General features: G+C 49.4%; 1 protein-coding gene across 1 annotated transcript in view; it reads right to left on the reverse strand.

Annotated features, from left to right (window-relative positions):
* Nucleotides 1–26,679, reverse strand: part of LOC106593097 (anoctamin-1) — a gene marked incomplete at its 3' end in the record, with an annotated part of 46,927 nt that overhangs the window by 9,234 nt on the left and 11,014 nt on the right. The window contains exons 4-11 of the mRNA XM_045711363.1: nucleotides 21,773–21,871; nucleotides 20,376–20,527; nucleotides 19,085–19,139; nucleotides 18,924–18,975; nucleotides 13,743–13,798; nucleotides 13,530–13,574; nucleotides 7,945–8,009; nucleotides 5,978–6,112 (exon numbers count right to left, since the gene is read on the reverse strand). Of these exons, the coding sequence (XP_045567319.1) occupies nucleotides 5,978–6,112; nucleotides 7,945–8,009; nucleotides 13,530–13,574; nucleotides 13,743–13,798; nucleotides 18,924–18,975; nucleotides 19,085–19,139; nucleotides 20,376–20,527; nucleotides 21,773–21,871 (659 nt within the window). The remainder of the gene's footprint in view (nucleotides 1–5,977; nucleotides 6,113–7,944; nucleotides 8,010–13,529; nucleotides 13,575–13,742; nucleotides 13,799–18,923; nucleotides 18,976–19,084; nucleotides 19,140–20,375; nucleotides 20,528–21,772; nucleotides 21,872–26,679) is intronic.

Consider the following 26,679-nt stretch of genomic DNA (forward strand, 5'->3'; position numbering starts at 1 on the left):
CCTCTTTATATTACTACAGCGGCACGCTAACGGGCCCCTCTTTATATTACTACAGCGGCACGCTAACGGGCCCCCTCTTTATATTACTACAGCGGCACGCTAACGGGCCCCTCTTTATATTGCTACAGCGGCACGCTAACGGGCCCCTCTTTATATTACTACAGCAGCCGCTAACGGGCCCCTCTTTATATTGCTACAGCGGCACGCTAACGGGCCCCTCTTTATATTGCTACAGCGGCACGCTAACGGGCCCCTCTTTATATTACTACAGCAGCCGCTAACGGGCCCCTCTTTATATTACTACAGCGGCACGCTAACGGGCCCCTCTTTATATTACTACAGCGGCACGCTAACGGGCCCCTCTTTATATTACTACAGCGGCACGCTAACGGGCCCCTCTTTATATTGCTACAGCGGCACGCTAACGGGCCCCTCTTTATATTACTACAGCGGCACGCTAACGGGCCCCTCTTTATATTGCTACAGCGGCACGCTAACGGGCCCCTCTTTATATTGCAACAGCGGCACGCTAACGGGCCCCTCTTTATATTGCTACAGCGGCACGCTAACGGGCCCCTCTTTATATTGCTACAGCGGCACGCTAACGGGCCCCTCTTTATAATGCTACAGCGGCACGCTAACGGGCCCCTCTTTATATTGCTACAGCGGCACGCTAACGGGCCCCTCTTTATATTACTACAGCGGCACGCTAACGGGCCCCTCTTTATATTGCTACAGCGGCACGCTAACGGGCCCCTCTTTATATTGCTACAGCGGCACGCTAACGGTCTTGTTTTTCTAACAATAATATCTCTGTCCATATCGCAAAGTTAACTTGGTAACAACCCGTTGTCGTATTTGCGTGGCTGTTGGAATCAACCATAACAGGGTAACGCTGTCAATCTAGAAAATGGTCGGTAATCTACAGCGGCATTGTAGAATCGGGGTGTAAAAGGCTTAAAGTGCATCTCAGATCAGTAAAATATCAGAAACAGCTGCTCTTTCTACTACTGAACTGGGTCCATTTAAAATGACAGATGGGATGAACGGTAGGGAACCTGTACTTCCTGGTTGAACAGTAGGGAGCCTGTACTTCCTGGTTGAACGGTAGGGAGCCTGTACTTCCTGGTTGAACGGTAGGGAGCCTGTACTTCCTGGTTGTAGGATGAACGGTAGGGAGCCTGTACTTCCTGGTTGTGGGATGAACGGTAGGGAGCCTGTACTTCCTGGTTGAACGGTAGGGAGCCTGTACTTCCTGGTTGTAGGATGAACGGTAGGGAGCCTGTACTTCCTGGTTGAACGGTAGGGAGCCTGTACTTCCTGGTTGTGGGATGAACGGTAGGGAGCCTGTACTTCCTGGTTGAACGGTAGGGAGCCTGTACTTCCTGGTTGTGGGATGAACGGTAGGGAGCCTGTACTTCCTGGTTGTGGGATGAACGGTAGGGAGCCTGTACTTCCTGGTTGTAGGATGAACGGTAGGGAGCCTGTACTTCCTGGTTGTAGGATGAACGGTAGGGAGCCTGTACTTCCTGGTTGTGGGATGAACGGTAGGGAGCCTGTACTTCCTGGTTGAACGGTAGGGAGCCTGTACTTCCTGGTTGAACGGTAGGGAGCCTGTACTTCCTGGTTGTAGGATGAACGGTAGGGAGCCTGTACTTCCTGGTTGAACGGTAGGGAGCCTGTACTTCCTGGTTGTGGGATGAACGGTAGGGAGCCTGTACTTCCTGGTTGAACGGTAGGGAGCCTGTACTTCCTGGTTGAACGGTAGGGAGCCTGTACTTCCTGGTTGAACGGTAGGGAGCCTGTACTTCCTGGTTGTAGGATGAACGGTAGGGAGCCTGTACTTCCTGGTTGTGGGATGAACGGTAGGGAGACTGTACTTCCTGGTTGAACGGTAGGGAGCCTGTACTTCCTGGTTGTGGGATGACCGGTAGGGAGCCTGTACTTCCTGGTTGAACGGTAGGGAGCCTGTACTTCCTGGTTGAACGGTAGGGAGCCTGTACTTCCTGGTTGTAGGATGAACGGTAGGGAGCCTGTACTTCCTGGTTGAACGGTAGGGAGCCTGTACTTCCTGGTTGTGGGATGAATGGTAGGGAGCCTGCACTTCCTGGTTGAACGGTAGGGAGCCTGTACTTCCTGGTTGTGGGATGAACGGTAGGGAGCCTGTACTTCCTGGTTGTAGGATGAACGGTAGGGAGCCTGTACTTCCTGGCTGTAGGATGAACGGTAGGGAGGCTGTACTTCCTGGTTGTGGGATGAACGGTAGGGAGGCTGTACTTCCTGGTTGTGGGATGAACGGTAGGGAGCCTGTACTTCCTGGTTGAACGGTAGGGAGCCTGTACTTCCTGGTTGAACGGTAGGGAGCCTGTACTTCCTGGTTGAACGGTAGGGAGCCTGTACTTCCTGGTTGAACGGTAGGGAGCCTGTACTTCCTGGTTGTAGGATGAACGGTAGGGAGCCTTTATTTCCTGGTTGTGGGATGAACGGTAGGGAGACTGTACTTCCTGGTTGAACGGTAGGGAGCCTGTACTTCCTGGTTGTGGGATGAACGGTAGGGAGCCTGTACTTCCTGGTTGAACGGTAGGGAGCCTGTACTTCCTGGTTGAACGGTAGGGAGCCTGTACTTCCTGGTTGAACGGTAGGGAGCCTGTACTTCCTGGTTGTAGGATGAACGGTAGGGAGCCTGTACTTCCTGGTTGTGGGATGAACGGTAGGGAGCCTGTACTTACTGGTTGTGGGATGAACGGTAGGGAGCCTGTACTTCCTGGTTGAACGGTAGGGAGCCTGTACTTCCTGGTTGTGGGATGAACGGTAGGGAGCCTGTACTTCCTGGTTGTGGGAGGAACGGTAGGGAGCCTGTACTTCCTGGTTGTGGGATGAACGGTAGGGAGTATGTACTTCCTGGTTGAACGGTAGGGAGCCTGTACCTCCTGGTTGAACGGTAGGGAGACTGTACTTCCTGGTTGAACGGTAGGGAGCCTGTACTTCCTGGTTGAACGGTAGGGAGCCTGTACTTCCTGGTTGTAGGATGAACGGTAGGGAGCCTGTACTTCCTGGTTGTGGGATGAACGGTAGGGAGCCTGTACTTCCTGGTTGAACGGTAGGGAGCCTGTACTTCCTGGTTGAACGGTAGGGAGCCTGTACTTCCTGGTTGAACGGTAGGGAGCCTGTACTTCCTGGTTGTGGGATGAACGGTAGGGAACCTGTACTTCCTGGTTGTGGGATGAACGGTAGGGAGCCTGTACTTCCTGGTTGTGGGATGAACGGTAGGGTGCCTGTACTTCCTGGTTGAACGGTAGGGAGCCTGTACTTCCTGGTTGTGGGATGAACGGTAGGGAGCCTGTACTTCCTGGTTGAACGGTAGGGAGCCTGTACTTCCTGGTTGAACGGTAGGGAGCCTGTACTTCCTGGTTGTGGGATGAACGGTAGGGAGCCTGTACTTCCTGGTTGTCGGCCTATAGGCTATTGCGCGAGTAGCCTTGGAAACCATCACAATCAGAAAAGGTGAGGAATTTATTCTACAGACATTTTTTTACATTTTACTCATTTAGCAGACGCTCTTATCCAGAGCGACTAACAGTAGTGAATGCATACATTTTAGTTTAGTTTTGTTTTTGTACTGGCCCCCGTGGGAATCGAACCCACAACCCTGGCGTTGCACACACCATGCTCTACCAGCTGAGCCACACGGGAAGGCCTGTGGCTCACGGAGATTAAATAAACGGTAGGCCTGTGGCTCACGGAGATTAAATAAACGGAAAAATGCCTCAAACTGTTTTAGAACGCAAAGATAAAATATATTCTTCTCACTACTGGCATCCTGTTATATCCAGCTGATGCTCTGTTCTGAATGACTCATATATTCCTGTATACGGTTACTGGGTTGCTGTTGCCTTCTGGCAGTACGTCAAACAGCAGGGACATACAGCAGGATCTCTAACGTTGGCAGTACGTCAGACAGCAGGAACATACAGCAGGATCTCTAACGTTGGCAGTACGTCAGACAGCAGGAACATACAGCAGGATCTCTAACGTTGGCAGTACGTCGAACAGCAGGGACATACAGCAGGATCTCTAACGTTGGCAGTACGTCAGACAGCAGGAACATACAGCAGGATCTCTAACGTTGGCAGTACGTCAGACAGCAGGAACATACAGCAGGATCTCTAACGTTTGCGGGACGATAAGCACATTGTCAGTTCCTATAGAAACGGCAGGTTTTGCCTGAAAGCTGGCGCGGGCATGTTTTGGGGCGTACTGGACACGACGTTTCTAAAATGGAGGACACGACGTTTCTAAAATGGAGGCCCCAGGGATTTCCTGTTCTGCTGTTGTTTCCAGTCTGACCAATGTTCCTCCTACACACAGACACGACTAGAGTGGGTACCTGGCATGTCGCTGGTCTGTGTGTACCTGGCATGTAGCTGGTCTGTGGGTACCTGGCATGTAGCTGGTCTGTGGGTACCTGGCATGTAGCTGGTCTGTGTGTGTACCTGGCATGTCGCTGGTCTGTGTGTACCTGGCATGTCGCTGGTCTGTGTGGGTACCTGGCATGTAGCTGGTCTGTGGGTACCTGGCATGTCGCTGGTCTGTGGGTACCTGGCATGTCGCTGGTCTGTGTGGGTACCTGGCATGTCGCTGGTCTGTGTGGGTACAGCTGGTCTGTGTACCTGGCATGTAGCTGGTCTGTGTGTACCTGGCATGTCGCTGGTCTGTGTGGGTACAGCTGGTCTGTGGGTACCTGGCATGTCGCTGGTCTGTGTGGGTACCTGGCATGTCGCTGGTCTGTGTGGGTACCTGGCATGTAGCTGGTCTGTGTGTGTACAGCTGGTCTGTGTACCTGGCATGTAGCTGGTCTGTGTGTACCTGGCATGTCGCTGGTCTGTGTGGGTACAGCTGGTCTGTGTACCTGGCATGTAGCTGGTCTGTGTGTACCTGGCATGTCGCTGGTCTGTGTGGGTACCTGGCATGTAGCTGGTCTGTGTGGGTACCTGGCATGTCGCTGATCTGTGTGTGTACAGCTGGTCTGTGTGTACCTGGCATGTAGCTGGTCTGTGTGTACCTGGCATGTAGCTGGTCTGTGTGTGTACGGAGAGCTGGTCTGTGTGTGTACCTGGCATGTAGCTGGTCTGTGTGTGTACCTGGCATGTAGCTGGTCTGTGTGTGTACCTGGCATGTAGCTGGTCTGTGTGTGTACCTGGCATGTCGCTGGTCTGTGTGTACCTGGCATGTCGCTGGTCTGTGGGTACCTGGCATGTAGCTGGTCTGTGGGTACCTGGCATGTAGCTGGTCTGTGTGTACCTGGCATGTAGCTGGTCTGTGTGTACCTGGCATGTCGCTGGTCTGTGTGTACCTGGCATGTCGCTGGTCTGTGGGTACCTGGCATGTAGCTGGTCTGTGTGTACCTGGCATGTTGCTGGTCTGTGTGTACCTGGCATGTAGCTGGTCTGTGGGTACCTGGCATGTCGCTGGTCTGTGGGTACCTGGCATGTCGCTGGTCTGTGTGTACCTGGCATGTAGCTGGTCTGTGGGTACCTGGCATGTAGCTGGTCTGTGTGTACCTGGCATGTCGCTGGTCTGTGGGTACCTGGCATGTAGCTGGTCTGTGGGTACCTGGCATGTAGCTGGTCTGTGGGTACCTGGCATGTAGCTGGTCTGTGTGTACCTGGCATGTAGCTGGTCAGTGGGTACCTGGCATGTAGCTGGTCTGTGGGTACCTGGCATGTCGCTGGTCTGTGTGTACCTGGCATGTAGCTAGTCTGTGGGTACCTGGCATGTCGCTGGTCTGTGTGTGTACCTGGCATGTAGCTGGTCTGTGTGTGTGTGTGTGTGTGTGTGTGTACCTGGCATGTAGCTGGTCTGTGTGTGTGTGTGTGTGTGTGTGTGTGTGTGTGTACCTGGCATGTAGCTGGTCTGTGTGTGTGTGTGTGTGTGTGTGTGTGTGTGTGTGTGTGTGTGTGTGTGTCTGTGTGTGTACCTGGGTACGTCCATATCCACAGTGTAACAGCCGTAGCAGAAGACAATAATCCCGACCAGAGAGGCCGGTATGAGCAGCTGGGTGTAGACGCCCAGCCAGGCGAAGTACAGACCGATCTTCTCTCCAAAGTACTTCCTGTAAATCAGAGGTCATCAGCGGACAGATGTGTGATCCTCATTATAATCCAGTAATGTACTAATAGAGACTGGTGCTGATTCCTGATGAGGCTGCTGTTTTGGGGGTTTGGATTCACTGGTAATAATGATCCATGATAATGTAGTAATAATCTAATAATGTTGGTAACTAAGGTAGCCTGGCGATTAAGAGCGTTGGGCAAGTAACCGAAAGGTCGCTGGTTTGAATCCTTGAGGTGACCAGGTGAAAAAATGAAAATAAATCAAATAAAGTATATATATTTTTTGATTATTATTACAATTATTATTATTATTATATTATTTATTTTTTTAATCGGTCAATGTGCCCATGAGCAAGGCACTTAACCCTAATTGTTCCTGTAAGTTGCTCTGTAAAAAATTATGACAATGTAATGCAGTAATAATGGTGTCTAATGATCAGGCTATGTAGTAATAATGTAGCAGTATTGGTACCTGATAATGTATTGCAGTAATAATGGTATCTAATGATCAGGCTATGTAGTAATAATGTAGCAGTATTGGTACCTGATAATGTAATGCAGTAATAATGGTATCTAATGATCAGGGTATGTAGTAATAATGTAGCAGTATTGGTACCTGATAATGTAATGCAGTAATAATGGTATCTAATGATCATGCTATGTAGTAATAATGTAGTAGTATTGGTACCTGATAATGTAATGCAGTAATAATGGTATCTAATGATCATGCTATGTAGTAATAATGTAGTAGTATTGGTACCTGATAATGTAATGCAGTAATAATGTAATGATGATACCTGATAATGCAGTAATAATGTAGTGTGATACCTGATGATAATGTAGCAATAGCATAGTAATGTGGGTATCTGATAATATAATGTAGTAATAATGTAATGTTGATACCTGATAATAATGTGGTAATAGCATAGTGATGTTGGTATCTGATAATATAATGCAGTAATAATGTAATGATACCTGATGGTAATGTAGTAATAGCATAGTGATGTTGGTATCTGATAATATAATGCAGTAATAATGTAATGATCCCTGATGATAATGTAGTAATAGCATAGTAATGTTGGTATCTGATAATGTAATGCAGTAATAATGTAATGATACCTGATGATAATGTAGTAATATCATAGTAATGTTGTTATCTGATAATGTAATGCCGTAATAATGTAATGATACCTGATGATAATGTACTGATATCATAGTAATGTTGGTATCTGATAATGTAATGCAGTAATAATGTAATGATACCTGATCATAATGTAGTAATAGCATTAATGTTGTTATCTGATAATGTAATGCAGTTATAATGTAATGTTGATACCTGATGATAATGTAATGTAGTAATAGCATAGTAATGTTGGTATCTGATAATGTAATAATAATGTAGTAATATGGTAACATTGTAGTAATGCTAATACCTGATGATATTGTAATGCAGTAATAATATAGTAATCTTGGTACCTGATGATAATGTAATAGTAATGTATGTATCTGATGATAATGTAACAATAATGCTGGTACCCGGTGATAATGTAATGATAATGTAGTTGCCTGATGATAATGTGGTAATATTATTGGTGCCTGATGATAATGTAATGATAATGTGGTTGCCTGATGTGACAATAACGTGGGCACCTGGTGATAATGTAATGAAATAATAATGTAGTAATGTTGGTACCAGATGATAATGTAATATAGTTGTGGTAATGTTGGCACCTGATAATGTAGTGTTGTAATAACATAGTATTGTTGGTAATGTGGTAATAATGTAGCAATGCCGGCACCCAATGATAATGTCATGTAGTAATGTTGATACCTGATGAGGTCCACAGGTTGGTATTTGTAGAAGGCTCCATATCTGGCCCACTCATCATGCAGCAGCTTAGACAGAACAGACATCAGAGTAGAGTTCAGACATCAGAGTAGAGTTCAGACATCAGAGTAGAGTTCAGACATCAGAGTAGAGAGTTCAGACATCAGAGTAGAGTACAGACATCAGAGTAGAGTTCAGACATCAGAGTAGAGTTCAGACATCAGAGTAGAGTTCAGTTCAGACATCAGAGTAGAGTTCAGACATCAGAGTAGAGTTCAGACATCAGAGTAGAGTTCAGACATCAGAGTAGAGTTCAGACATCAGAGTAGAGTACAGACATCAGAGTAGAGTTCAGACATCAGAGTAGAGTTCAGACATCAGAGTAGAGTTCAGACATCAGAGTAGAGTTCAGACATCAGAGTAGAGTTCAGACATCAGAGTAGAGTACAGACATCAGAGTAGAGTTCAGACATCAGAGTAGAGTTCAGACATCAGAGTAGAGTTCAGACATCAGAGTAGAGTTCAGACATCAGAGTAGAGTTCAGTTCAGACATCAGAGTAGAGTTCAGACATCAGAGTAGAGTTCAGACATCAGAGTAGAGTTCAGACATCAGAGTAGAGTTCAGACATCAGAGTAGAGTTCAGCAGACATCAGAGTAGAGTTCAGACATCAGAGTAGAGTTCAGACATCAGAGTAGAGTTCAGACATCAGAGTAGAGTTCAGACATCAGAGTAGAGTACAGACAGAGTAGAGTTCAGTTCAGACATCAGAGTAGAGTTCAGTACAGACATCAGAGTAGAGTTCAGACATCAGAGTAGAGTTCAGACATCAGAGTAGAGTTCAGACATCAGAGTAGAGTTCAGAACAGACATCAGAGTAGAGTACAGACATCAGAGTAGAGTACAGACATCAGAGTAGAGTACAGACATCAGAGTAGAGTTCAGACATCAGAGTAGAGTTCAGACATCAGAGTAGAGTTCAGACATCAGAGTAGAGTTCAGAACAGACATCAGAGTAGAGTTCAGTTCAGACATCAGAGTAGAGTACAGACATCAGAGTAGAGTAGAATTCAGACATCAGAGTAGAGTTCAGACATCAGAGTAGAGTTGAGACATCAGAGTAGAGTTGAGACATCAGAGTAGAGTTCAGACATCAGAGTAGAGTTCAGACATCAGAGTAGAGTTCAGACATCAGAGTAGAGTAGAATTCAGACATCAGAGTAGAGTTGAGACATCAGAGTAGAGTTCAGACATCAGAGTAGAGTTCAGAACAGACATCAGAGTAGAGTTCAGAACAGATATCAGAGTAGAGTTCAGTTCAGACATCAGAGTAGAGTTCAGACATCAGAGTAGAGTAGAATTCAGACATCAGAGTAGAGTTGAGACATCAGAGTAGAGTTCAGACATCAGAGTAGAGTTCAGAACAGACATCAGAGTAGAGTTCAGAACAGATATCAGAGTAGAGTTCAGTTCAGACATCAGAGTAGAGTTCAGACATCAGAGTAGAGTTCAGACATCAGAGTAGAATTCAGACATCAGAGTAGAGTTCAGACATCAGAGTAGAGTTCAGAACAGACATCAGAGTAGAGTTCAGAACAGACATCAGAGTAGAGTTCAGTTCAGACATCAGAGTAGAATACAGACATCAGAGTAGAGTTCAGACATCAGAGTAGAGTTCAGACATCAGAGTAGAGTTCAGACATCAGAGTAGAGTTCAGACATCAGAGTAGAGTTCAGACATCAGAGTAGAGTTCAGACATCAGAGTAGAGTTCAGACATCAGAGTAGAGTTCAGACATCAGAGTAGAGTACATCAGAGTAGAGTACAGACATCAGAGTAGAGTTCAGACATCAGAGTAGAGTACATCAGAGTAGAGTTCAGACATCAGAGTAGAGTTCAGACATCAGAGTAGAGTTCAGACATCAGAGTAGAGTTCAGACATCAGAGTAGAGTACAGACAGAGTAGAGTTCAGTACAGACATCAGAGTAGAGTTCAGTACAGACATCAGAGTAGAGTTCAGTACAGACATCAGAGTAGAGTACAGACATCAGAGTAGAGTTCAGACATCAGAGTAGAGTTCAGACATCAGAGTAGAGTTCAGACATCAGAGTAGAGATCAGAACAGACATCAGAGTAGAGTTCAGAACAGACATCAGAGTAGAGTTCAGACATCAGAGTAGAGTTCAGACATCAGAGTAGAGTTCAGACATCAGAGTAGAGTAGAATTCAGACATCAGAGTAGAGTTCAGACATCAGAGTAGAGTTCAGACATCAGAGTAGAGTTCAGACATCAGAGTAGAGTTCAGACATCAGAGTAGAGTTCAGACATCAGAGTAGAGTTCAGACATCAGAGTAGGGTTCAGACATCAGAGTAGGGTTCAGACATCAGAGTAGAGTTCAGACATCAGAGTAGAGTTCAGACATCAGAGTACAGTTCAGTACAGACATCAGAGTAGAGTTCAGTACAGACATCAGAGTAGAGTTCAGTACAGACATCAGAGTAGAGTTCAGTACAGACATCAGAGTAGAGTACAGACATCAGAGTAGAGTACAGACATCAGAGTAGAGTTCAGACATCAGAGTAGAGTTCAGACATCAGAGTAGAGTTCAGACATCAGAGTAGAGTTCAGACATCAGAGTAGAGTTCAGAACAGACATCAGAGTAGAGAGTTCAGACATCAGAGTAGAGTTCAGACATCAGAGTAGAGTACAGACATCAGAGTAGAGTACAGACATCAGAGTAGAGTACAGACATCAGAGTAGAGTTCAGACATCAGAGTAGAGTTTCAGACATCAGAGTAGAGTTCAGACATCAGAGTAGGGTTCAGACATCAGAGTAGAGTTCAGACATCAGAGTAGAGTTCAGACATCAGAGTAGAGTTCAGACATCAGAGTACAGTTCAGTACAGACATCAGAGTAGAGTTCAGTACAGACATCAGAGTAGAGTTCAGTACAGACATCAGAGTAGAGTTCAGTACAGACATCAGAGTAGAGTACAGACATCAGAGTAGAGTTCAGACATCAGAGTAGAGTTCAGACATCAGAGTAGAGTTCAGACATCAGAGTAGAGTTCAGACATCAGAGTAGAGTTCAGACATCAGAGTAGAGTTCAGAACAGACATCAGAGTAGAGTTCAGTTCAGACTTCAGAGTAGAGTTCAGACATCAGAGTAGAGTTCAGACATCAGAGTAGAGTAGAATTCAGACATCAGAGTAGAGTAGAATTCAGACATCAGAGTAGAGTTCAGACATCAGAGTAGAGTTGAGACATCAGAGTAGAGTTCAGACATCAGAGTAGAGTTCAGACATCAGAGTAGAGTTCAGACATCAGAGTAGAGTTCAGACATCAGAGTAGAGTTCAGACATCAGAGTAGAGTTCAGACATCAGAGTAGAGTACAGACATCAGAGTACAGTTCAGTACAGACATCAGAGTAGAGTACAGACATCAGAGTAGAGTTACAGACATCAGAGTACAGTTCAGTACAGACATCAGAGTAGAGTACAGACATCAGAGTAGAGTTCAGACATCAGAGTAGAGTTCAGACATCAGAGTAGAGTTCCAGACATCAGAGTAGAGTTCGACAGACATCAGAGTAGATTAGTTCAGACATCAGAGTAGAGTTCAGACATCAGAGTAGAGTTCAGACATCAGAGTAGAGTTCAGACATCAGAGTAGAGTTCAGACATCAGAGTAGGGTTCAGACATCAGAGTAGAGTTCAGACATCAGAGTAGAGTTCAGACATCAGAGTAGAGTTCAGACATCAGAGTACAGTTCAGTACAGACATCAGAGTAGAGTTCAGACATCAGAGTAGAGTTCAGACATCAGGGTTACCCAAACGTTTTTTCTTCGTTTCGTGACCCATCTTAAGGGTTGAGTGTGAAAACAAAACACCCAACATATCTTGGCAGCAGAGAGAAAATGTTGCAGTTTTAAAGCTAAATCCTGTGACCCACCTGGACCCACGAGTGGGTCCCAACCCCCAGTTTGGGAAGCACTGTAGTGGAGTACAGCGTGACGGCGCCTCCCTGCCCTGTCTACTGGGTTTTGCTGTGCTGACTTCCTGCAGGAGATTGATGGGCGGAGTAGGAGTGGTGGGCGGAGCTGGGAGGGCTGATGGGGATGGGCGGAGTAGGAGAGGTGGGCGGAGCAGGGAGGGCTGATGGGGATGGGCGGAGTAGGAGAGGTGGGCGGAGCTGGGAGGGCTGATGGGGATGGGCGGAGTAGGAGAGGTGGGCGGAGCGGTCAGGGCTGATGGGGATGGGCGGAGTAGGAGAGGTGGGCGGGGCTGATGGGGATGGGCGGAGTAGGAGAGGTGGGCGGAGCTGGGAGGGCTGATGGGGTTGGGCGGAGTAGGAGAGGTGGGCGGAGCGGTCAGGGCTGATGGGGATGGGCGGAGTAGGAGAAGTGGGCGGAGCTGGGAGGGCTGATGGGGTTGGGCGGAGTAGGAGAGGTGGGCGGAGCGGTCAGGCGCTGATGGGGATGGGCGGAGTAGGAGAGGTGGGCGGAGCGGTCAGGGCTGATGGGGATGGGCGGAGTAGGAGAAGTGGGCGGAGCTGGGAGGGCTGATGGGGTTGGGCGGAGTAGGAGAGGTGGGCGGGGCTGATGGGCTCAGCTGTGAAATAAAGCCACTGTTTCCACATTCAGCAAGACATTCCTCTTCTCATGCATACCTTTCCTCTCTCCGTGCATACCTTTCCTCTCTCTCCGTGCATACCTTTCCTCTCTCTCCGTGCATACCTTTCCTCTCTCCGTGCATACCTTCCCTCTCTCCGTGCATACCTTTCCTCTCTCCGTGCATACCTTTCCTCTCTCCGTGCATACCTTTCCTCTCTCTCCGTGCATACCTTTCCTCTCTCCGTGCATACCTTTCCTCTCTCTCCGTGCATACCTTTCCTCTCTCTCCGTGCATACCTTTCCTCTCTCTCCGTGCATACCTTTCCTCTCTCTCCGTGCATACCTTTCCTCTCTCTCCGTGCATACCTTTCCTCTCTCTCCGTGCATACCTTTCCTCTCTCCGTGCATACCTTTCCTCTCTCCGTGCATACCTTTCCTCTCTCCGTGCATACCTTTCCTCTCTCCGTGCATACCTTTCCTCTCTCTCCATGCATACCTTTCCTCTCTCTCCATGCATACCTTTCCTCTCTCCATGCATACCTTCCCTCTCTCCATGCATACCTTTCCTCTCTCCATGCATACCTTCCCTCTCTCCATGCATACCTTTCCTCTCTCTCCATGCATACCTTCCCTCTCTCCATGCATACCTTTCCTCTCTCCACGCATACCTTTCCTCTCTCCGTGCATACCTTTCCTCTCTCCATGCATACCTTTCCTCTCTCCACGCATACCTTTCCTCTCTCCACGCATACCTTCCCTCTCTCCACGCATACCTTTCCTCTCTCCATTCATACCTTCGGTTGTTTCCTTGTGGTTTGGGCAGTTGACACCTAATTTACAGACTGTCATGAATCATCTGATTACTGTTGTGTTTACTTTTGTTATTCCCTTCATTCAGCGTGTGGTTTCCCAGGTTACGGGTTGTAACAACAGTATATTATAGACTAGTACAGTACAGCCCGTAGTTACCTGTCTGTCGTTCCTCTCCGAGCGACCCACGACCTTATAATCCCCCTGCAGAGAGAGAGGGGGGGACGAGTCAGACAGACCAATCACAACACAATTAGTAAAGCTCACAGTGTATTACAGTTTGCGTTTATCCACACATTATCACGGGGTTAACAAGTAACATTATCACAAATACTGTATGTGCAGCAGGGAAGGACAGGAAGTGTCACTTACATCGTGGAGAGGGAAGGCAGAGTCATAGACACCTTTAGCTATTAACGTGGTGATGCCTGGGGGAGAAAGAGGTGTCGGTTACTCAACAAACTCATCTAATATTAGAGAGAGATGCTTCAGCGATCTGTATCAGCTTTCCCCATTCAGAGAGGAGATAAGAGGCGCGGTGGGGGGGCAACAGAGGAGAGGAGAGGGCAGGGCAGTAGAGGAGAGGGCGGGAGAGGGGAGGACAGGGCAGGAGGAGAGGAGAGGGCAGGAGAGGAGAGGAGAGGAGAGGAGAGGAGAGGAGAGGAGAGGAGAGGAGAGGAGAGGAGAGGAGAGGAGAGGAGGGGACAGGAGAGGAGAGGAGGGGGCAGGAGAGGAGAGGAGAGGAGAGGAGGGGGCAGGAGAGGAGAGGAGAGGAGAGGAGAGGAGAGGAGAGGAGAGGAGAGGAGAGGGCAGGAGAGGACAGGAATGAGCTCAGTGGGAACAGCTTTAACTAATTGATTCATTACCTCATGAACTAATTAACAAGACCTGAAACATCACAGTGATTAGCTTCACCAACGAGCCAATCACAGCACAGCTACAGAGACCACAACTCCCACATGCCTCTGCTTCAATCTCAGCCTGACCCCCACAACCCACTTCAGGAGAGGAGAGGACGATAAAGGGAACTGGGAAGAGAGAGAGAGAGAGAGAGAGAGAGAGAGAGAGAGAGAGAGAGAGAGAGAGAGAGAGAGAGAGAGAGAGAGAGAGAGAGAGAGAGAGAGAGAGAGAGAGAGAGAGAGAGAGAGAGAACAGGATGATAAAGGGAATTGGAGGGGGAGAGGCTCAGGCGAAGAGAGAAAGACAAGGGTAGTGTGGTAGTGGACAGGGTAGTGTGGTAGTGGACAGGGTAGTGTGGTAGTGGACAGGGTAGTGTGGTAGTGGACAGGGTAGTGTGGTAGTGGACAGGGTAGTGTGGTAGTGGACAGGGTAGTGTGGTAGTGGACAGGGTAGTGTGGTAGTGGACGGGGGAGTGTGGTAGTGGACGGGGGAGTGTGGTAGTGGACGGGGTAGTGTGGTAGTGGACGGGGTAGTGTGGTAGTGGACGGGGTAGTGTGGTAGTGGAGAGGGTAGTGTGGTAGTGGACAGGGTAGTGTGGTAGTGGACAGGGTAGTGTGGTAGTGGACAGGGTAGTGTGGTAGTGGACAGGGTAGTGTGGTAGTGGACAGGGTAGTGTGGTAGTGGAGAGGGTAGTGTGGTAGTGGACAGGGTAGTGTGGTAGTGGACAGGGGAGTGTGGTAGTGGACGGGGTAGTGTGGTAGTGGACGGGGTAGTGGACAGGGTAGTGGACAGGGTAGTGTGGTAGTGGACAGGGTAGTGTGGTAGTGGACAGGGTAGTGTGGTAGTGGACAGGGTAGTGTGGTAGTGGACAGGGTAGTGTGGTAGTGGACAGGGTAGTGTGGTAGTGGACAGGGTAGTGTAGTAGTGGACAGGGTAGTGTGGTAGTGGACAGGGTAGTGTGGTAGTGGACAGGGTAGTGTGGTAGTGGACAGGGTAGTGTGGTAGTGGACAGGGTAGTGTGTTAGTGGACAGGGTAGTGTGGTAGTGGACAGGGTAGTGTGGTAGTGGACAGGGTAGTGTGGTAGTGGACAGGGTAGTGTGGTAGTGGACAGGGTAGTGTGGTAGTGGACAGGGTAGTGTAGTGGACAGGGTAGTGTGGTAGTGGACAGGGTAGTGTGGTAGTGGACAGGGTAGTGTGGTAGTGGACAGGGTAGTGTGGTAGTGGACAGGGGAGTGTGGTAGTGGACAGGGTAGTGTGGTAGTGGACAGGGTAGTGTGGTAGTGGACAGGGTAGTGTGGTAGTGGGCAGGGTAGTGTGGTAGTGACAGGGTAGTGTGGTAGTGGACAGGGTAGTGTGGTAGTGGACAGGGTAGTGTGGTAGTGGACAGGGGAGTGTGGTAGTGGACAGGGTAGTGTGGTAGTGGACAGGGGAGTGTGGTAGTGGACAGGGTAGTGTGGTAGTGGACAGGGGAGTGGACAGGGTAGTGGACAGGGGAGTGGACAGGGTAGTGGACAGGGTAGTGGACAGGGTAGTGTGGTAGTGGACAGGGTAGTGTGGTAGTGGACAGGGTAGTGTGGTAGTGGACAGGGTAGTGGACAGGGTAGTGGACAGGGTAGTGGACAGGGTAGTGGACAGGGTAGTGTGGTAGTGGACAGGGTAGTGTGGTAGTGGACAGGGGAGTGTGGTAGTGGACAGGGTAGTGTGGTAGTGGACAGGGTAGTGTGGTAGTGGACAGGGGAGTGTGGTAGTGGACAGGGTAGTGTGGTAGTGGACAGGGTAGTGTGGTAGTGGACAGGGTAGTGTGGTAGTGGACAGGGTAGTGGACAGGGTAGTGTGGTAGTGGACAGGGTAGTGTAGTAGTGGACAGGGTAGTGTAGTAGTGGACAGGGTAGTGTGGTAGTGGACAGGGTAGTGTGGTAGTGGACAGGGTAGTGTGGTAGTGGACAGGGTAGTGTAGTAGTGGACAGGGTAGTGTGGTAGTGGACAGGGTAGTGTGGTAGTGGACAGGGTAGTGTGGTAGTGGACAGGGTAGTGTGGTAGTGGACAGGGTAGTGTGGTAGTGGACAGGGTAGTGTGGTAGTGGGCAGGGTAGTGTGGTAGTGGGCAGGGTAGTGTGGTAGTGGGCAGGGTAGTGTGGTAGTGGGCAGGGTAGTGTGGTAGTGGACAGGGTAGTGTGGTAGTGGACAGGGTAGTGTGGTAGTGGACAGGGTAGTGTGGTAGTGGGCAGGGTAGTGTGGTAGTGGACAGGGGAGTGTGGTAGTGGACAGGGTAGTGTGGTAGTGGACAGGGGAGTGTGGTAGTGGACAGGGGAGTGTGGTAGTGGACAGGGGAGTGTGGTAGTGGACAGGGGAGTGTGGTAGTGGACAGGGTAGTGTGGTAGTGGACAGGGTAGTGTGGTAGTGGACAGGGTAGTGGACAGGGTAGTGTGGTAGTGGACAGGGTAGTGTGGTAGTGGACAGGGTAGTGTGGTAGTGGACAGGGTAGTGGACAGGGTAGTGGACAGGGTAGTGTGGTAGTGGACAGGGTAGTGTGGTAGTGGACAGGGTAGTGTGGTAGTGGACAGGGTAGTGTAGTAGTGGACAGGGTAGTGTAGTAGTGGACAGGGTAGTGTGGTAGTGGACAGGGTAGTGTGGTAGTGGACAGGGTAGTGTGGTAGTGGGCAGGGTAGTGTGGTAGTGGGCAGGGTAGTGTGGTAGTGGACAGGGTAGTGTGGTAGTGGACAGGGTAGTGTGGTAGTGGACAGGGTAGTGTGGTAGTGGACAGGGTAGTGTGGTAGTGGACAGGGTAGTGTGGGTAGTGGACAGGGTAGTGTGGGTAGTGGACAGGGTAGTGTGGGTAGTGGACAGGGTAGTGTGGTAGTGGACAGGGTAGTGTGGTAGTGGACAGGGCAGTGTGGTAGTGGACAGGGCAGTGTGGTAGTGGACAGGGCAGTGTGTGGTAGTGGACAGGGTAGTGGACAGGGTAGTGTGGTAGTGGACAGGGTAGTGTGGTAGTGGACAGGGAGTGTGGTAGTGGACAGGGAGTGTGGTAGTGGACAGGGGTAGTGTGGTAGTGGACAGGGTAGTGTGGTAGTGGACAGGGTAGTGTGGTAGTGGACAGGGTAGTGTGGTAGTGGACAGGGTAGTGTGGTAGTGGACAGGGTAGTGGACAGGGTAGTGTGGTAGTGGACAGGGTAGTGTGGTAGTGGACAGGGTAGTGTGGGTAGTGGACAGGGTAGTGTGGTAGTGGACAGGGTAGTGTGGTAGTGGACAGGGTAGTGTGGTAGTGGACAGGGTAGTGTGGTAGTGGACAGGGTAGTGTGGGTAGTGGACAGGGTAGTGTGGGTAGTGGACAGGGTAGTGTGGTAGTGGACAGGGTAGTGTGGTAGTGGACAGGGTAGTGTGGTAGTGGACAGGGTAGTGTGGTAGTGGACAGGGTAGTGTGGTAGTGGACAGGGTAGTGGACAGGGTAGTGTGGTAGTGGACAGGGTAGTGTGGTAGTGGACAGGGTAGTGTGGTAGTGGACAGGGTAGTGTGGTAGTGGACAGGGTAGTGTGGGTAGTGGACAGGGTAGTGTGGTAGTGGACAGGGTAGTGTGGTAGTGGACAGGGTAGTGTGGTAGTGGACAGGGTAGTGTAGTAGTGGACAGGGTAGTGTAGTAGTGGACAGGGTAGTGGACAGGGTAGTGGACAGGGTAGTGTGGTAGTGGACAGGGTAGTGTGGTAGTGGACAGGGTAGTGTGGTAGTGGACAGGGTAGTGTGGTAGTGGACAGGGTAGTGTGGTAGTGGACAGGGTAGTGTGGTAGTGGACAGGGTAGTGGACAGGGTAGTGTGGTAGTGGACAGGGTAGTGTGGTAGTGGACAGGGTAGTGTGGTAGTGGACAGGGTAGTGTGGTAGTGGACAGGGTAGTGTGGTAGTGGACAGGGTAGTGTGGTAGTGGACAGGGTAGTGTGGGTAGTGGACAGGGTAGTGTGGTAGTGGACAGGGTAGTGTGGTAGTGGACAGGGTAGTGTGGTAGTGGACAGGGTAGTGTAGTAGTGGACAGGGTAGTGTAGTAGTGGACAGGGTAGTGGACAGGGTAGTGTGGTAGTGGACAGGGTAGTGTGGTAGTGGACAGGGTAGTGTGGGTAGTGGACAGGGTAGTGTGGTAGTGGACAGGGTAGTGTGGTAGTGGACAGGGTAGTGTGGTAGTGGACAGGGTAGTGTGGTAGTGGACAGGGTAGTGTGGTAGTGGACAGGGTAGTGTGGTAGTGGACAGGGTAGTGTGGTAGTGGACAGGGGAGTGTGGTAGTGGACAGGGTAGTGTGGTAGTGGACAGGGGAGTGTGGTAGTGGACAGGGTAGTTTGGTAGTGGACAGGGTAGTGTGGGTAGTGGACAGGGTAGTGTGGTAGTGGACAGGGTAGTGTGGTATTGTGATGTGAGGAACCATTGAGAACCCCAATCTCTCACTGTACCCCAACATGGACCTGTACTGAGGAACCTTGGAGAAGGTCAACGACCTCATAAAGTAGGCAACTTTGGGCAAATCAGGGGTTAAAGGTCACTCACCCATGGATCGGCAGGTGCGTGTGCAGGGTTTGGGTTAAGGTCAGGGGTTAAAGGTCACTCACCCATAGATCGGCAGGTGCGTGTGCAGGGTTTGGGTTAAGTTCAGGGGTTAAAGGTCACTCACCCATAGATTGGCAGGTGCGTGTGCAGGGGGTCCGTCTCAGGATCTCGTACACCTGAGAAGGTTCAGGTCACACAGAACATTGCGTCAGAGAGAAACAGAGACCTGAAACCATATTCCCATTGATTCTTGACATTCAGAAACATCCGGAATGACAGACTTACTATTCGACTGCGTGTTGCGTTGTCAAAGAAGGTATCTTTAGAGGAGATGTTAAATCTGTACAGAACAAAGAACAGGTGTTTAGAGGAGATGTTAAATCTGTAGAGAACAGGTGTTTAGAGGAGATGTTAAATCTGTAGAGAACAGGTGTTTAGAGGAGATGTTAAATCTGTAGAGAACAGGTGTTTAGAGGAGATGTTAAATCTGTAGAGAACAGAGAACAGGTGTTTAGAGGTGATAAATCTGTAGAGAACAGGTGTTTAGAGGAGATGTTAAATCTGTAGAGAACAGGTGTTTAGAGGAGATGTTAAATCTGTAGAGAACAGGTGTTTAGAGGAGATGTTAAATCTGTAGAGAACAAAGAACAGGTGTTTAGAGAAGATGTTAAATCTGTAGAGAACAGGTGTTTAGAGAAGATGTTAAATCTGTAGAGAACAAAGAACAGGTGTTTAGAGGAGATGTTAAATCTGTAGAGAACAGGTGTTTAGAGGAGATGTTAAATCTGTAGAGAACAGGTGTTTAGAGGAGATGTTAAATCTGTAGAGAACAGAGAACAGGTGTTTAGAGGTGATAAATCTGTAGAGAACAGGTGTTTAGAGGAGATGTTAAATCTGTAGAGAACAGGTGTTTAGAGGAGATGTTAAATCTGTAGAGAACAGGTGTTTAGAGGAGATGTTAAATCTGTAGAGAACAGGTGTTTAGAGGAGATGTTAAATCTGTAGAGAACAGGTGTTTAGAGGAGATGTTAAATCTGTAGAGAACAAAGAACAGGTGTTTAGAGGAGATGTTAAATCTGTAGAGAACAGGTGTTTAGAGGAGATGTTAAATCTGTAGAGAACAGGTGTTTAGAGGAGATGTTAAATCTGTAGAGAACAAAGAACAGGTGTTTAGAGGAGACCAGCTGTTGTCAGAGTGTGGGGGCGGGGCGTGGTGTGGGGCGTGGTGTGGGGCGGGGCGTGGCGGGGTGTGGGGGCGGGGCGTGGGGCGGGGCGTGGCGGGGTGTGGGGCGGGGTGTGGGGGCATGGTGTGGGGCGGGGTGTGTGGGGCGTGGCGAGGGGTGGTGTGGGGGCGGGGCGTGGTGTGGGGCGTGGCGGGTGGGGCGTGGGGCGGGCCGTGGCGTGGGGCGTGGCGTAGTGTGGGGCGGGGTGTGTGGGGCGTGGCGAGGGGTGTGGGGTGGGGTGTGGCGAGGTGGGCCGTGGTATGGCGTGGTGTGGTTAGGGGCGGGCGCGGGGTTGGGGGCGTGGTGTGGGGCGTGGTATGGCGTGGTGTGGTGCGGGGCGAGGTGCATCTTACAAGTGTAGTTTGTCCCTGGAGAAGCAGTGAGAGAGCTGCTTGGTGGTGCTGTGGCCTGGCTGGGGGATGTTGGGCTGGAACGGCTGGTTCACCTTCCTCCAGAACTCACTGAGGCTGGCACTGAACCCATGCTCCTGCTTCAGATCATAGCTCTGGACAGGCAGACAGACAGGCAGGGAGACAGGCAGGGAGACAGGCAGGGAGACAGGCAGGGAGACAGGGAGACAGGGAGGCAGGGAGACAGGCAGGGAGACAGGCAGGGAGACAGGCAGGGAGACAGGCAGGGAGACAGGCAGGCAGACAGACAGACAGACAGACAGACAGACAGACAGACAGACAGACAGACAGACAGACAGACAGACAGACAGACAGACAGACAGACAGGGAGACAGACAGACAGGTTAATAGAGGCACCTGCTGTGGCTCATATACAGGGTCTCCCTCCCACTGCCGCAGGGGCTGGGGATTCAGAAACATGTCCTCAGAGGCAACTCATTATGCAGTAGTCATCAAAATAAAATAAGAAAACAGCAAATGGCAAAGGATAGAGAGGAGGCTGTTATAGCAGCAATGTTCCAACATCTAGTGGAAAGCCTTCCCTGAAGAGTGGAGGCTGTTATAGCAGCAATGTCCCAACATCTAGTGGAAAGCCTTCCCAGAAGAGTGGAGGCTGTTATAGCAGCAATGTTCCAACATCTAGTGGAAAGCCTTCCCAGAAGAGTGGAGGCTGTTATAGCAGCAATGTTCCAACATCTAGTGGAAAGCCTTCCCAGAAGAGAGGAGGCTGTTATAGCACCAAAGGGGGGATCAACTCCATATTAATGCCCATGATTTCGGAATGAGATTTACAACGAGCAGGTGTCCACATACACTACTTGACCAAAAGTATGTGGACACATTGCAAAATCATGGTCATTAATATGGAGTTGGTCCCCCCTTTGACTGCTGTAGTGTGATTGATTCACATAATGTTTCAGGTACCAGGAAATGTAATCCAAGTAGGATAATAATCCACCGTGTCTTCATGTGGCTCTACTGTTGCCTGATGGGTAATCTGATGCAACATTAAAGACTGTTAAACTACTATAAACAAAGCAACAACAATGGATGAGTTAAAAAAAAAAATGAATTAAATAAACGCTGCAGGGAAACACCGAGATGAACCCCCTGTTTGTGTTTAGGGGGAGTACACACACACACACACACACACACACACACACACACACACAGACACACACAGACACACACACACACACACACACACACACCACACACACACAGAACACACACACACACACACACACACACACACACACACACACACACACACACACACACACACACACACACACACACACACACACACACACACGGCTGTGAAGCGGTGGAGGTCTCACCTTCTTAGTGGGGACTTTGATCTTGAGGAACTCTGCCTCTCTGCTCAGGACCGGCCAGGGGACATGGAGTCTCGTGAAGCTGGGCCCGTAGACCCTGACCTGGGGGATAGGAACCAACAGATAGGAACCATAGTTTAATACCAGGAGGACAGGGGATAGGAACCAACAGGTAGGAACCATAGTTTAATACCAGGAGGAGGACAGGGGATAGGAACCAACAGGTAGGAACCATAGTTTAATACCAGGAGGAGGACAGGGGATGGGAACCAACAGGTAGGAACCATAGTTTAATACCGAGGAGGACAGGGGATGGGAACCAACAGGTAGGAACCATAGTTTAATACCAGGAGGAGGACAGGGGATGGGAACCAACAGGTAGGAACCATAGTTTAATACCAGGAGGAGGACAGGGGATGGGAACCAACAGGTAGGAACCATAGTTTAATACCAGGAGGACAGGGGATGGGAACCAACAGGTAGGAACCATAGTTTAATACCAGGAGGAGGACAGGGGATGGGAACCAACAGGTAGGAACCATAGTTTAATACCAGGAGGAGGACAGGGGATAGGAACCAACAGGTAGGAACCATAGTTTAATACCAGGAGGACAGGGGATAGGAACCAACAGGTAGGAACCATAGTTTAATACCAGGAGGAGGACAGGGGATGGGAACCAACAGGTAGGAACCATAGTTTAATACCAGGAGGAGGACAGGGGATAGGAACCAACAGGTAGGAACCATAGTTTAATACCAGGAGGAGGACAGGGGATAGGAACCAACAGGTAGGAACCATAGTTTAATACCAGGAGGAGGACAGGGGATGGGAACCAACAGGTAGGAACCATAGTTTAATACCAGGAGGACAGGGGATGGGAACCAACAGGTAGGAACCATAGTTTAATACCAGGAGGACAGGGGATGGGAACCAACAGGTAGGAACCATAGTTTAATACCAGGAGGAGGACAGGGGATAGGAACCAACAGGTAGGAACCATAGTTTAATACCAGGAGGACAGGGGATGGGAACCAACAGGTAGGAACCATAGTTTAATACCAGGAGGAGGACAGGGGATGGGAACCAACAGGTAGGAACCATAGTTTAATACCAGGAGGAGGACAGGGGATAGGAACCAACAGGTAGGAACCATAGTTTAATACCAGGAGGAGGACAGGGGATGGGAACCAACAGGTAGGAACCATAGTTTAATACCAGGAGGACAGGGGATGGGAACCAACAGGTAGGAACCATAGTTTAATACCAGGAGGAGGACAGGGGATGGGAACCAACAGGTAGGAACCATAGTTTAATACCAGGAGGAGGACAGGGGATAGGAACCAACAGGTAGGAACCATAGTTTAATACCAGGAGGACAGGGGATGGGAACCAACAGGTAGGAACCATAGTTTAATACCAGGAGGAGGACAGGGGATAGGAACCAACAGGTAGGAACCATAGTTTAATACCAGGAGGAGGACAGGGGATAGGAACCAACAGGTAGGAACCATAGTTTAATACCAGGAGGACAGGGGATGGGAACCAACAGGTAGGAACCATAGTTTAATACCAGGAGGAGGACAGGGGATGGGAACCAACAGGTAGGAACCATAGTTTAATACCAGGAGGACAGGGGATGGGAACCAACAGGTAGGAACCATAGTTTAATACCAGGAGGAGGACAGGGGATAGGAACCAACAGGTAGGAACCATAGTTTAATACCAGGAGGAGGACAGGGGATGGGAACCAACAGGTAGGAACCATAGTTTAATACCAGGAGGAGGACAGGGGATGGGAACCAACAGGTAGGAACCATAGTTTAATACCAGGAGGAGGACAGGGGATGGGAACCAACAGGTAGGAACCATAGTTTAATACCAGGAGGAGGACAGGGGATGGGAACCAACAGGTAGGAACCATAGTTTAATACCAGGAGGACAGGGGATAGGAACCAACAGGTAGGAACCATAGTTTAATACCAGGAGGAGGACAGGGGATAGGAACCAACAGGTAGGAACCATAGTTTAATACCAGGAGGAGGACAGGGGATAGGAACCAACAGGTAGGAACCATAGTTTAATACCAGGAGGAGGACAGGGGATGGGAACCAACAGGTAGGAACCATAGTTTAATACCAGGAGGAGGAGAGGGGATGGGAACCAACAGGTAGGAACCATAGTTTAATACCAGGAGGAGGACAGGGGATGGGAACCAACAGGTAGGAACCATAGTTTAATACCAGGAGGAGGACAGGGGATGGGAACCAACAGGTAGGAACCATAGTTTAATACCAGGAGGACAGGGGATGGGAACCAACAGGTAGGAACCATAGTTTAATACCAGGAGGACAGGGGATGGGAACCAACAGGTAGGAACCATAGTTTAATACCAGGAGGACAGGGGATGGGAACCAACAGGTAGGAACCATAGTTTAATACCAGGAGGAGGACAGGGGATGGGAACCAACAGGTAGGAACCATAGTTTAATACCAGGAGGACAGGGGATGGGAACCAACAGGTAGGAACCATAGTTTAATACCAGGAGGAGGACAGGGGATGGGAACCAACAGGTAGGAACCATAGTTTAATACCAGGAGGACAGGGGATGGGAACCAACAGGTAGGAACCATAGTTTAATACCAGGAGGACAGGGGATAGGAACCAACAGGTAGGAACCATAGTTTAATACCAGGAGGAGGACAGGGGATGGGAACCAACAGGTAGGAACCATAGTTTAATACCAGGAGGAGGACAGGGGATGGGAACCAACAGGTAGGAACCATAGTTTAATACCAGGAGGACAGGGGATGGGAACCAACAGGTAGGAACCATAGTTTAATACCAGGAGGACAGGGGATAGGAACCAACAGGTAGGAACCATAGTTTAATACCAGGAGGACAGGGGATAGGAACCAACAGGTAGGAACCATAGTTTAATACCAGGAGGACAGGGGATAGGAACCAACAGGTAGGAACCATAGTTTAATACCAGGAGGAGGACAGGGGATAGGAACCAACAGGTAGGAACCATAGTTTAATACCAGGAGGAGGACAGGGGATGGGAACCAACAGGTAGGAACCATAGTTTAATACCAGGAGGAGGACAGGGGATGGGAACCAACAGGTAGGAACCATAGTTTAATACCAGGAGGACAGGGGATGGGAACCAACAGGTAGGAACCATAGTTTAATACCAGGAGGAGGACAGGGGATAGGAACCAACAGGTAGGAACCATAGTTTAATACCAGGAGGACAGGGGATGGGAACCAACAGGTAGGAACCATAGTTTAATACCAGGAGGACAGGGGATGGGAACCAACAGGTAGGAACCATAGTTTAATACCAGGAGGAGGACAGGGGATGGGAACCAACAGGTAGGAACCATAGTTTAATACCAGGAGGACAGGGGATAGGAACCAACAGGTAGGAACCATAGTTTAATACCAGGAGGAGGACAGGGGATAGGAACCAACAGGTAGGAACCATAGTTTAATACCAGGAGGAGGACAGGGGATGGGAACCAACAGGTAGGAACCATAGTTTAATACCAGGAGGAGGACAGGGGATGGGAACCAACAGGTAGGAACCATAGTTTAATACCAGGAGGAGGACAGGGGATGGGAACCAACAGGTAGGAACCATAGTTTAATACCAGGAGGAGGACAGGGGATGGGAACCAACAGGTAGGAACCATAGTTTAATACCAGGAGGACAGGGGATGGGAACCAACAGGTAGGAACCATAGTTTAATACCAGGAGGACAGGGGATGGGAACCAACAGGTAGGAACCATAGTTTAATACCAGGAGGAGGACAGGGGATGGGAACCAACAGGTAGGAACCATAGTTTAATACCAGGAGGAGGACAGGGGATGGGAACCAACAGGTAGGAACCATAGTTTAATACCAGGAGGAGGACAGGGGATGGGAACCAACAGGTAGGAACCATAGTTTAATACCAGGAGGAGGACAGGGGATGGGAACCAACAGGTAGGAACCATAGTTTAATACCAGGAGGAGGACAGGGGATGGGAACCAACAGGTAGGAACCATAGTTTAATACCAGGAGGAGGACAGGGGATAGGAACCAACAGGTAGGAACCATAGTTTAATACCAGGAGGAGGACAGGGGATAGGAACCAACAGGTAGGAACCATAGTTTAATACCAGGAGGAGGACAGGGGATGGGAACCAACAGGTAGGAACCATAGTTTAATACCAGGAGGAGGACAGGGGATGGGAACCAACAGGTAGGAACCATAGTTTAATACCAGGAGGAGGACAGGGGATGGGAACCAACAGGTAGGAACCATAGTTTAATACCAGGAGGAGGACAGGGGATGGGAACCAACAGGTAGGAACCATAGTTTAATACCAGGAGGACAGGGGATGGGAACCAACAGGTAGGAACCATAGTTTAATACCAGGAGGAGGACAGGGGATGGGAACCAACAGGTAGGAACCATAGTTTAATACCAGGAGGAGGACAGGGGATGGGAACCAACAGGTAGGAACCATAGTTTAATACCAGGAGGACAGGGGATGGGAACCAACAGGTAGGAACCATAGTTTAATACCAGGAGGAGGACAGGGGATGGGAACCAACAGGTAGGAACCATAGTTTAATACCAGGAGGAGGACAGGGGATAGGAACCAACAGGTAGGAACCATAGTTTAATACCAGGAGGAGGACAGGGGATGGGAACCAACAGGTAGGAACCATAGTTTAATACCAGGAGGACAGGGGATGGGAACCAACAGGTAGGAACCATAGTTTAATACCAGGAGGAGGACAGGGGATGGGAACCAACAGGTAGGAACCATAGTTTAATACCAGGAGGAGGACAGGGGATAGGAACCAACAGGTAGGAACCATAGTTTAATACCAGGAGGAGGACAGGGGATGGG

Source organism: Salmo salar, unplaced genomic scaffold, assembly GCF_905237065.1.
Source record: "Salmo salar unplaced genomic scaffold, Ssal_v3.1, whole genome shotgun sequence".
NCBI classification, from domain to species: domain Eukaryota; kingdom Metazoa; phylum Chordata; class Actinopteri; order Salmoniformes; family Salmonidae; genus Salmo; species Salmo salar.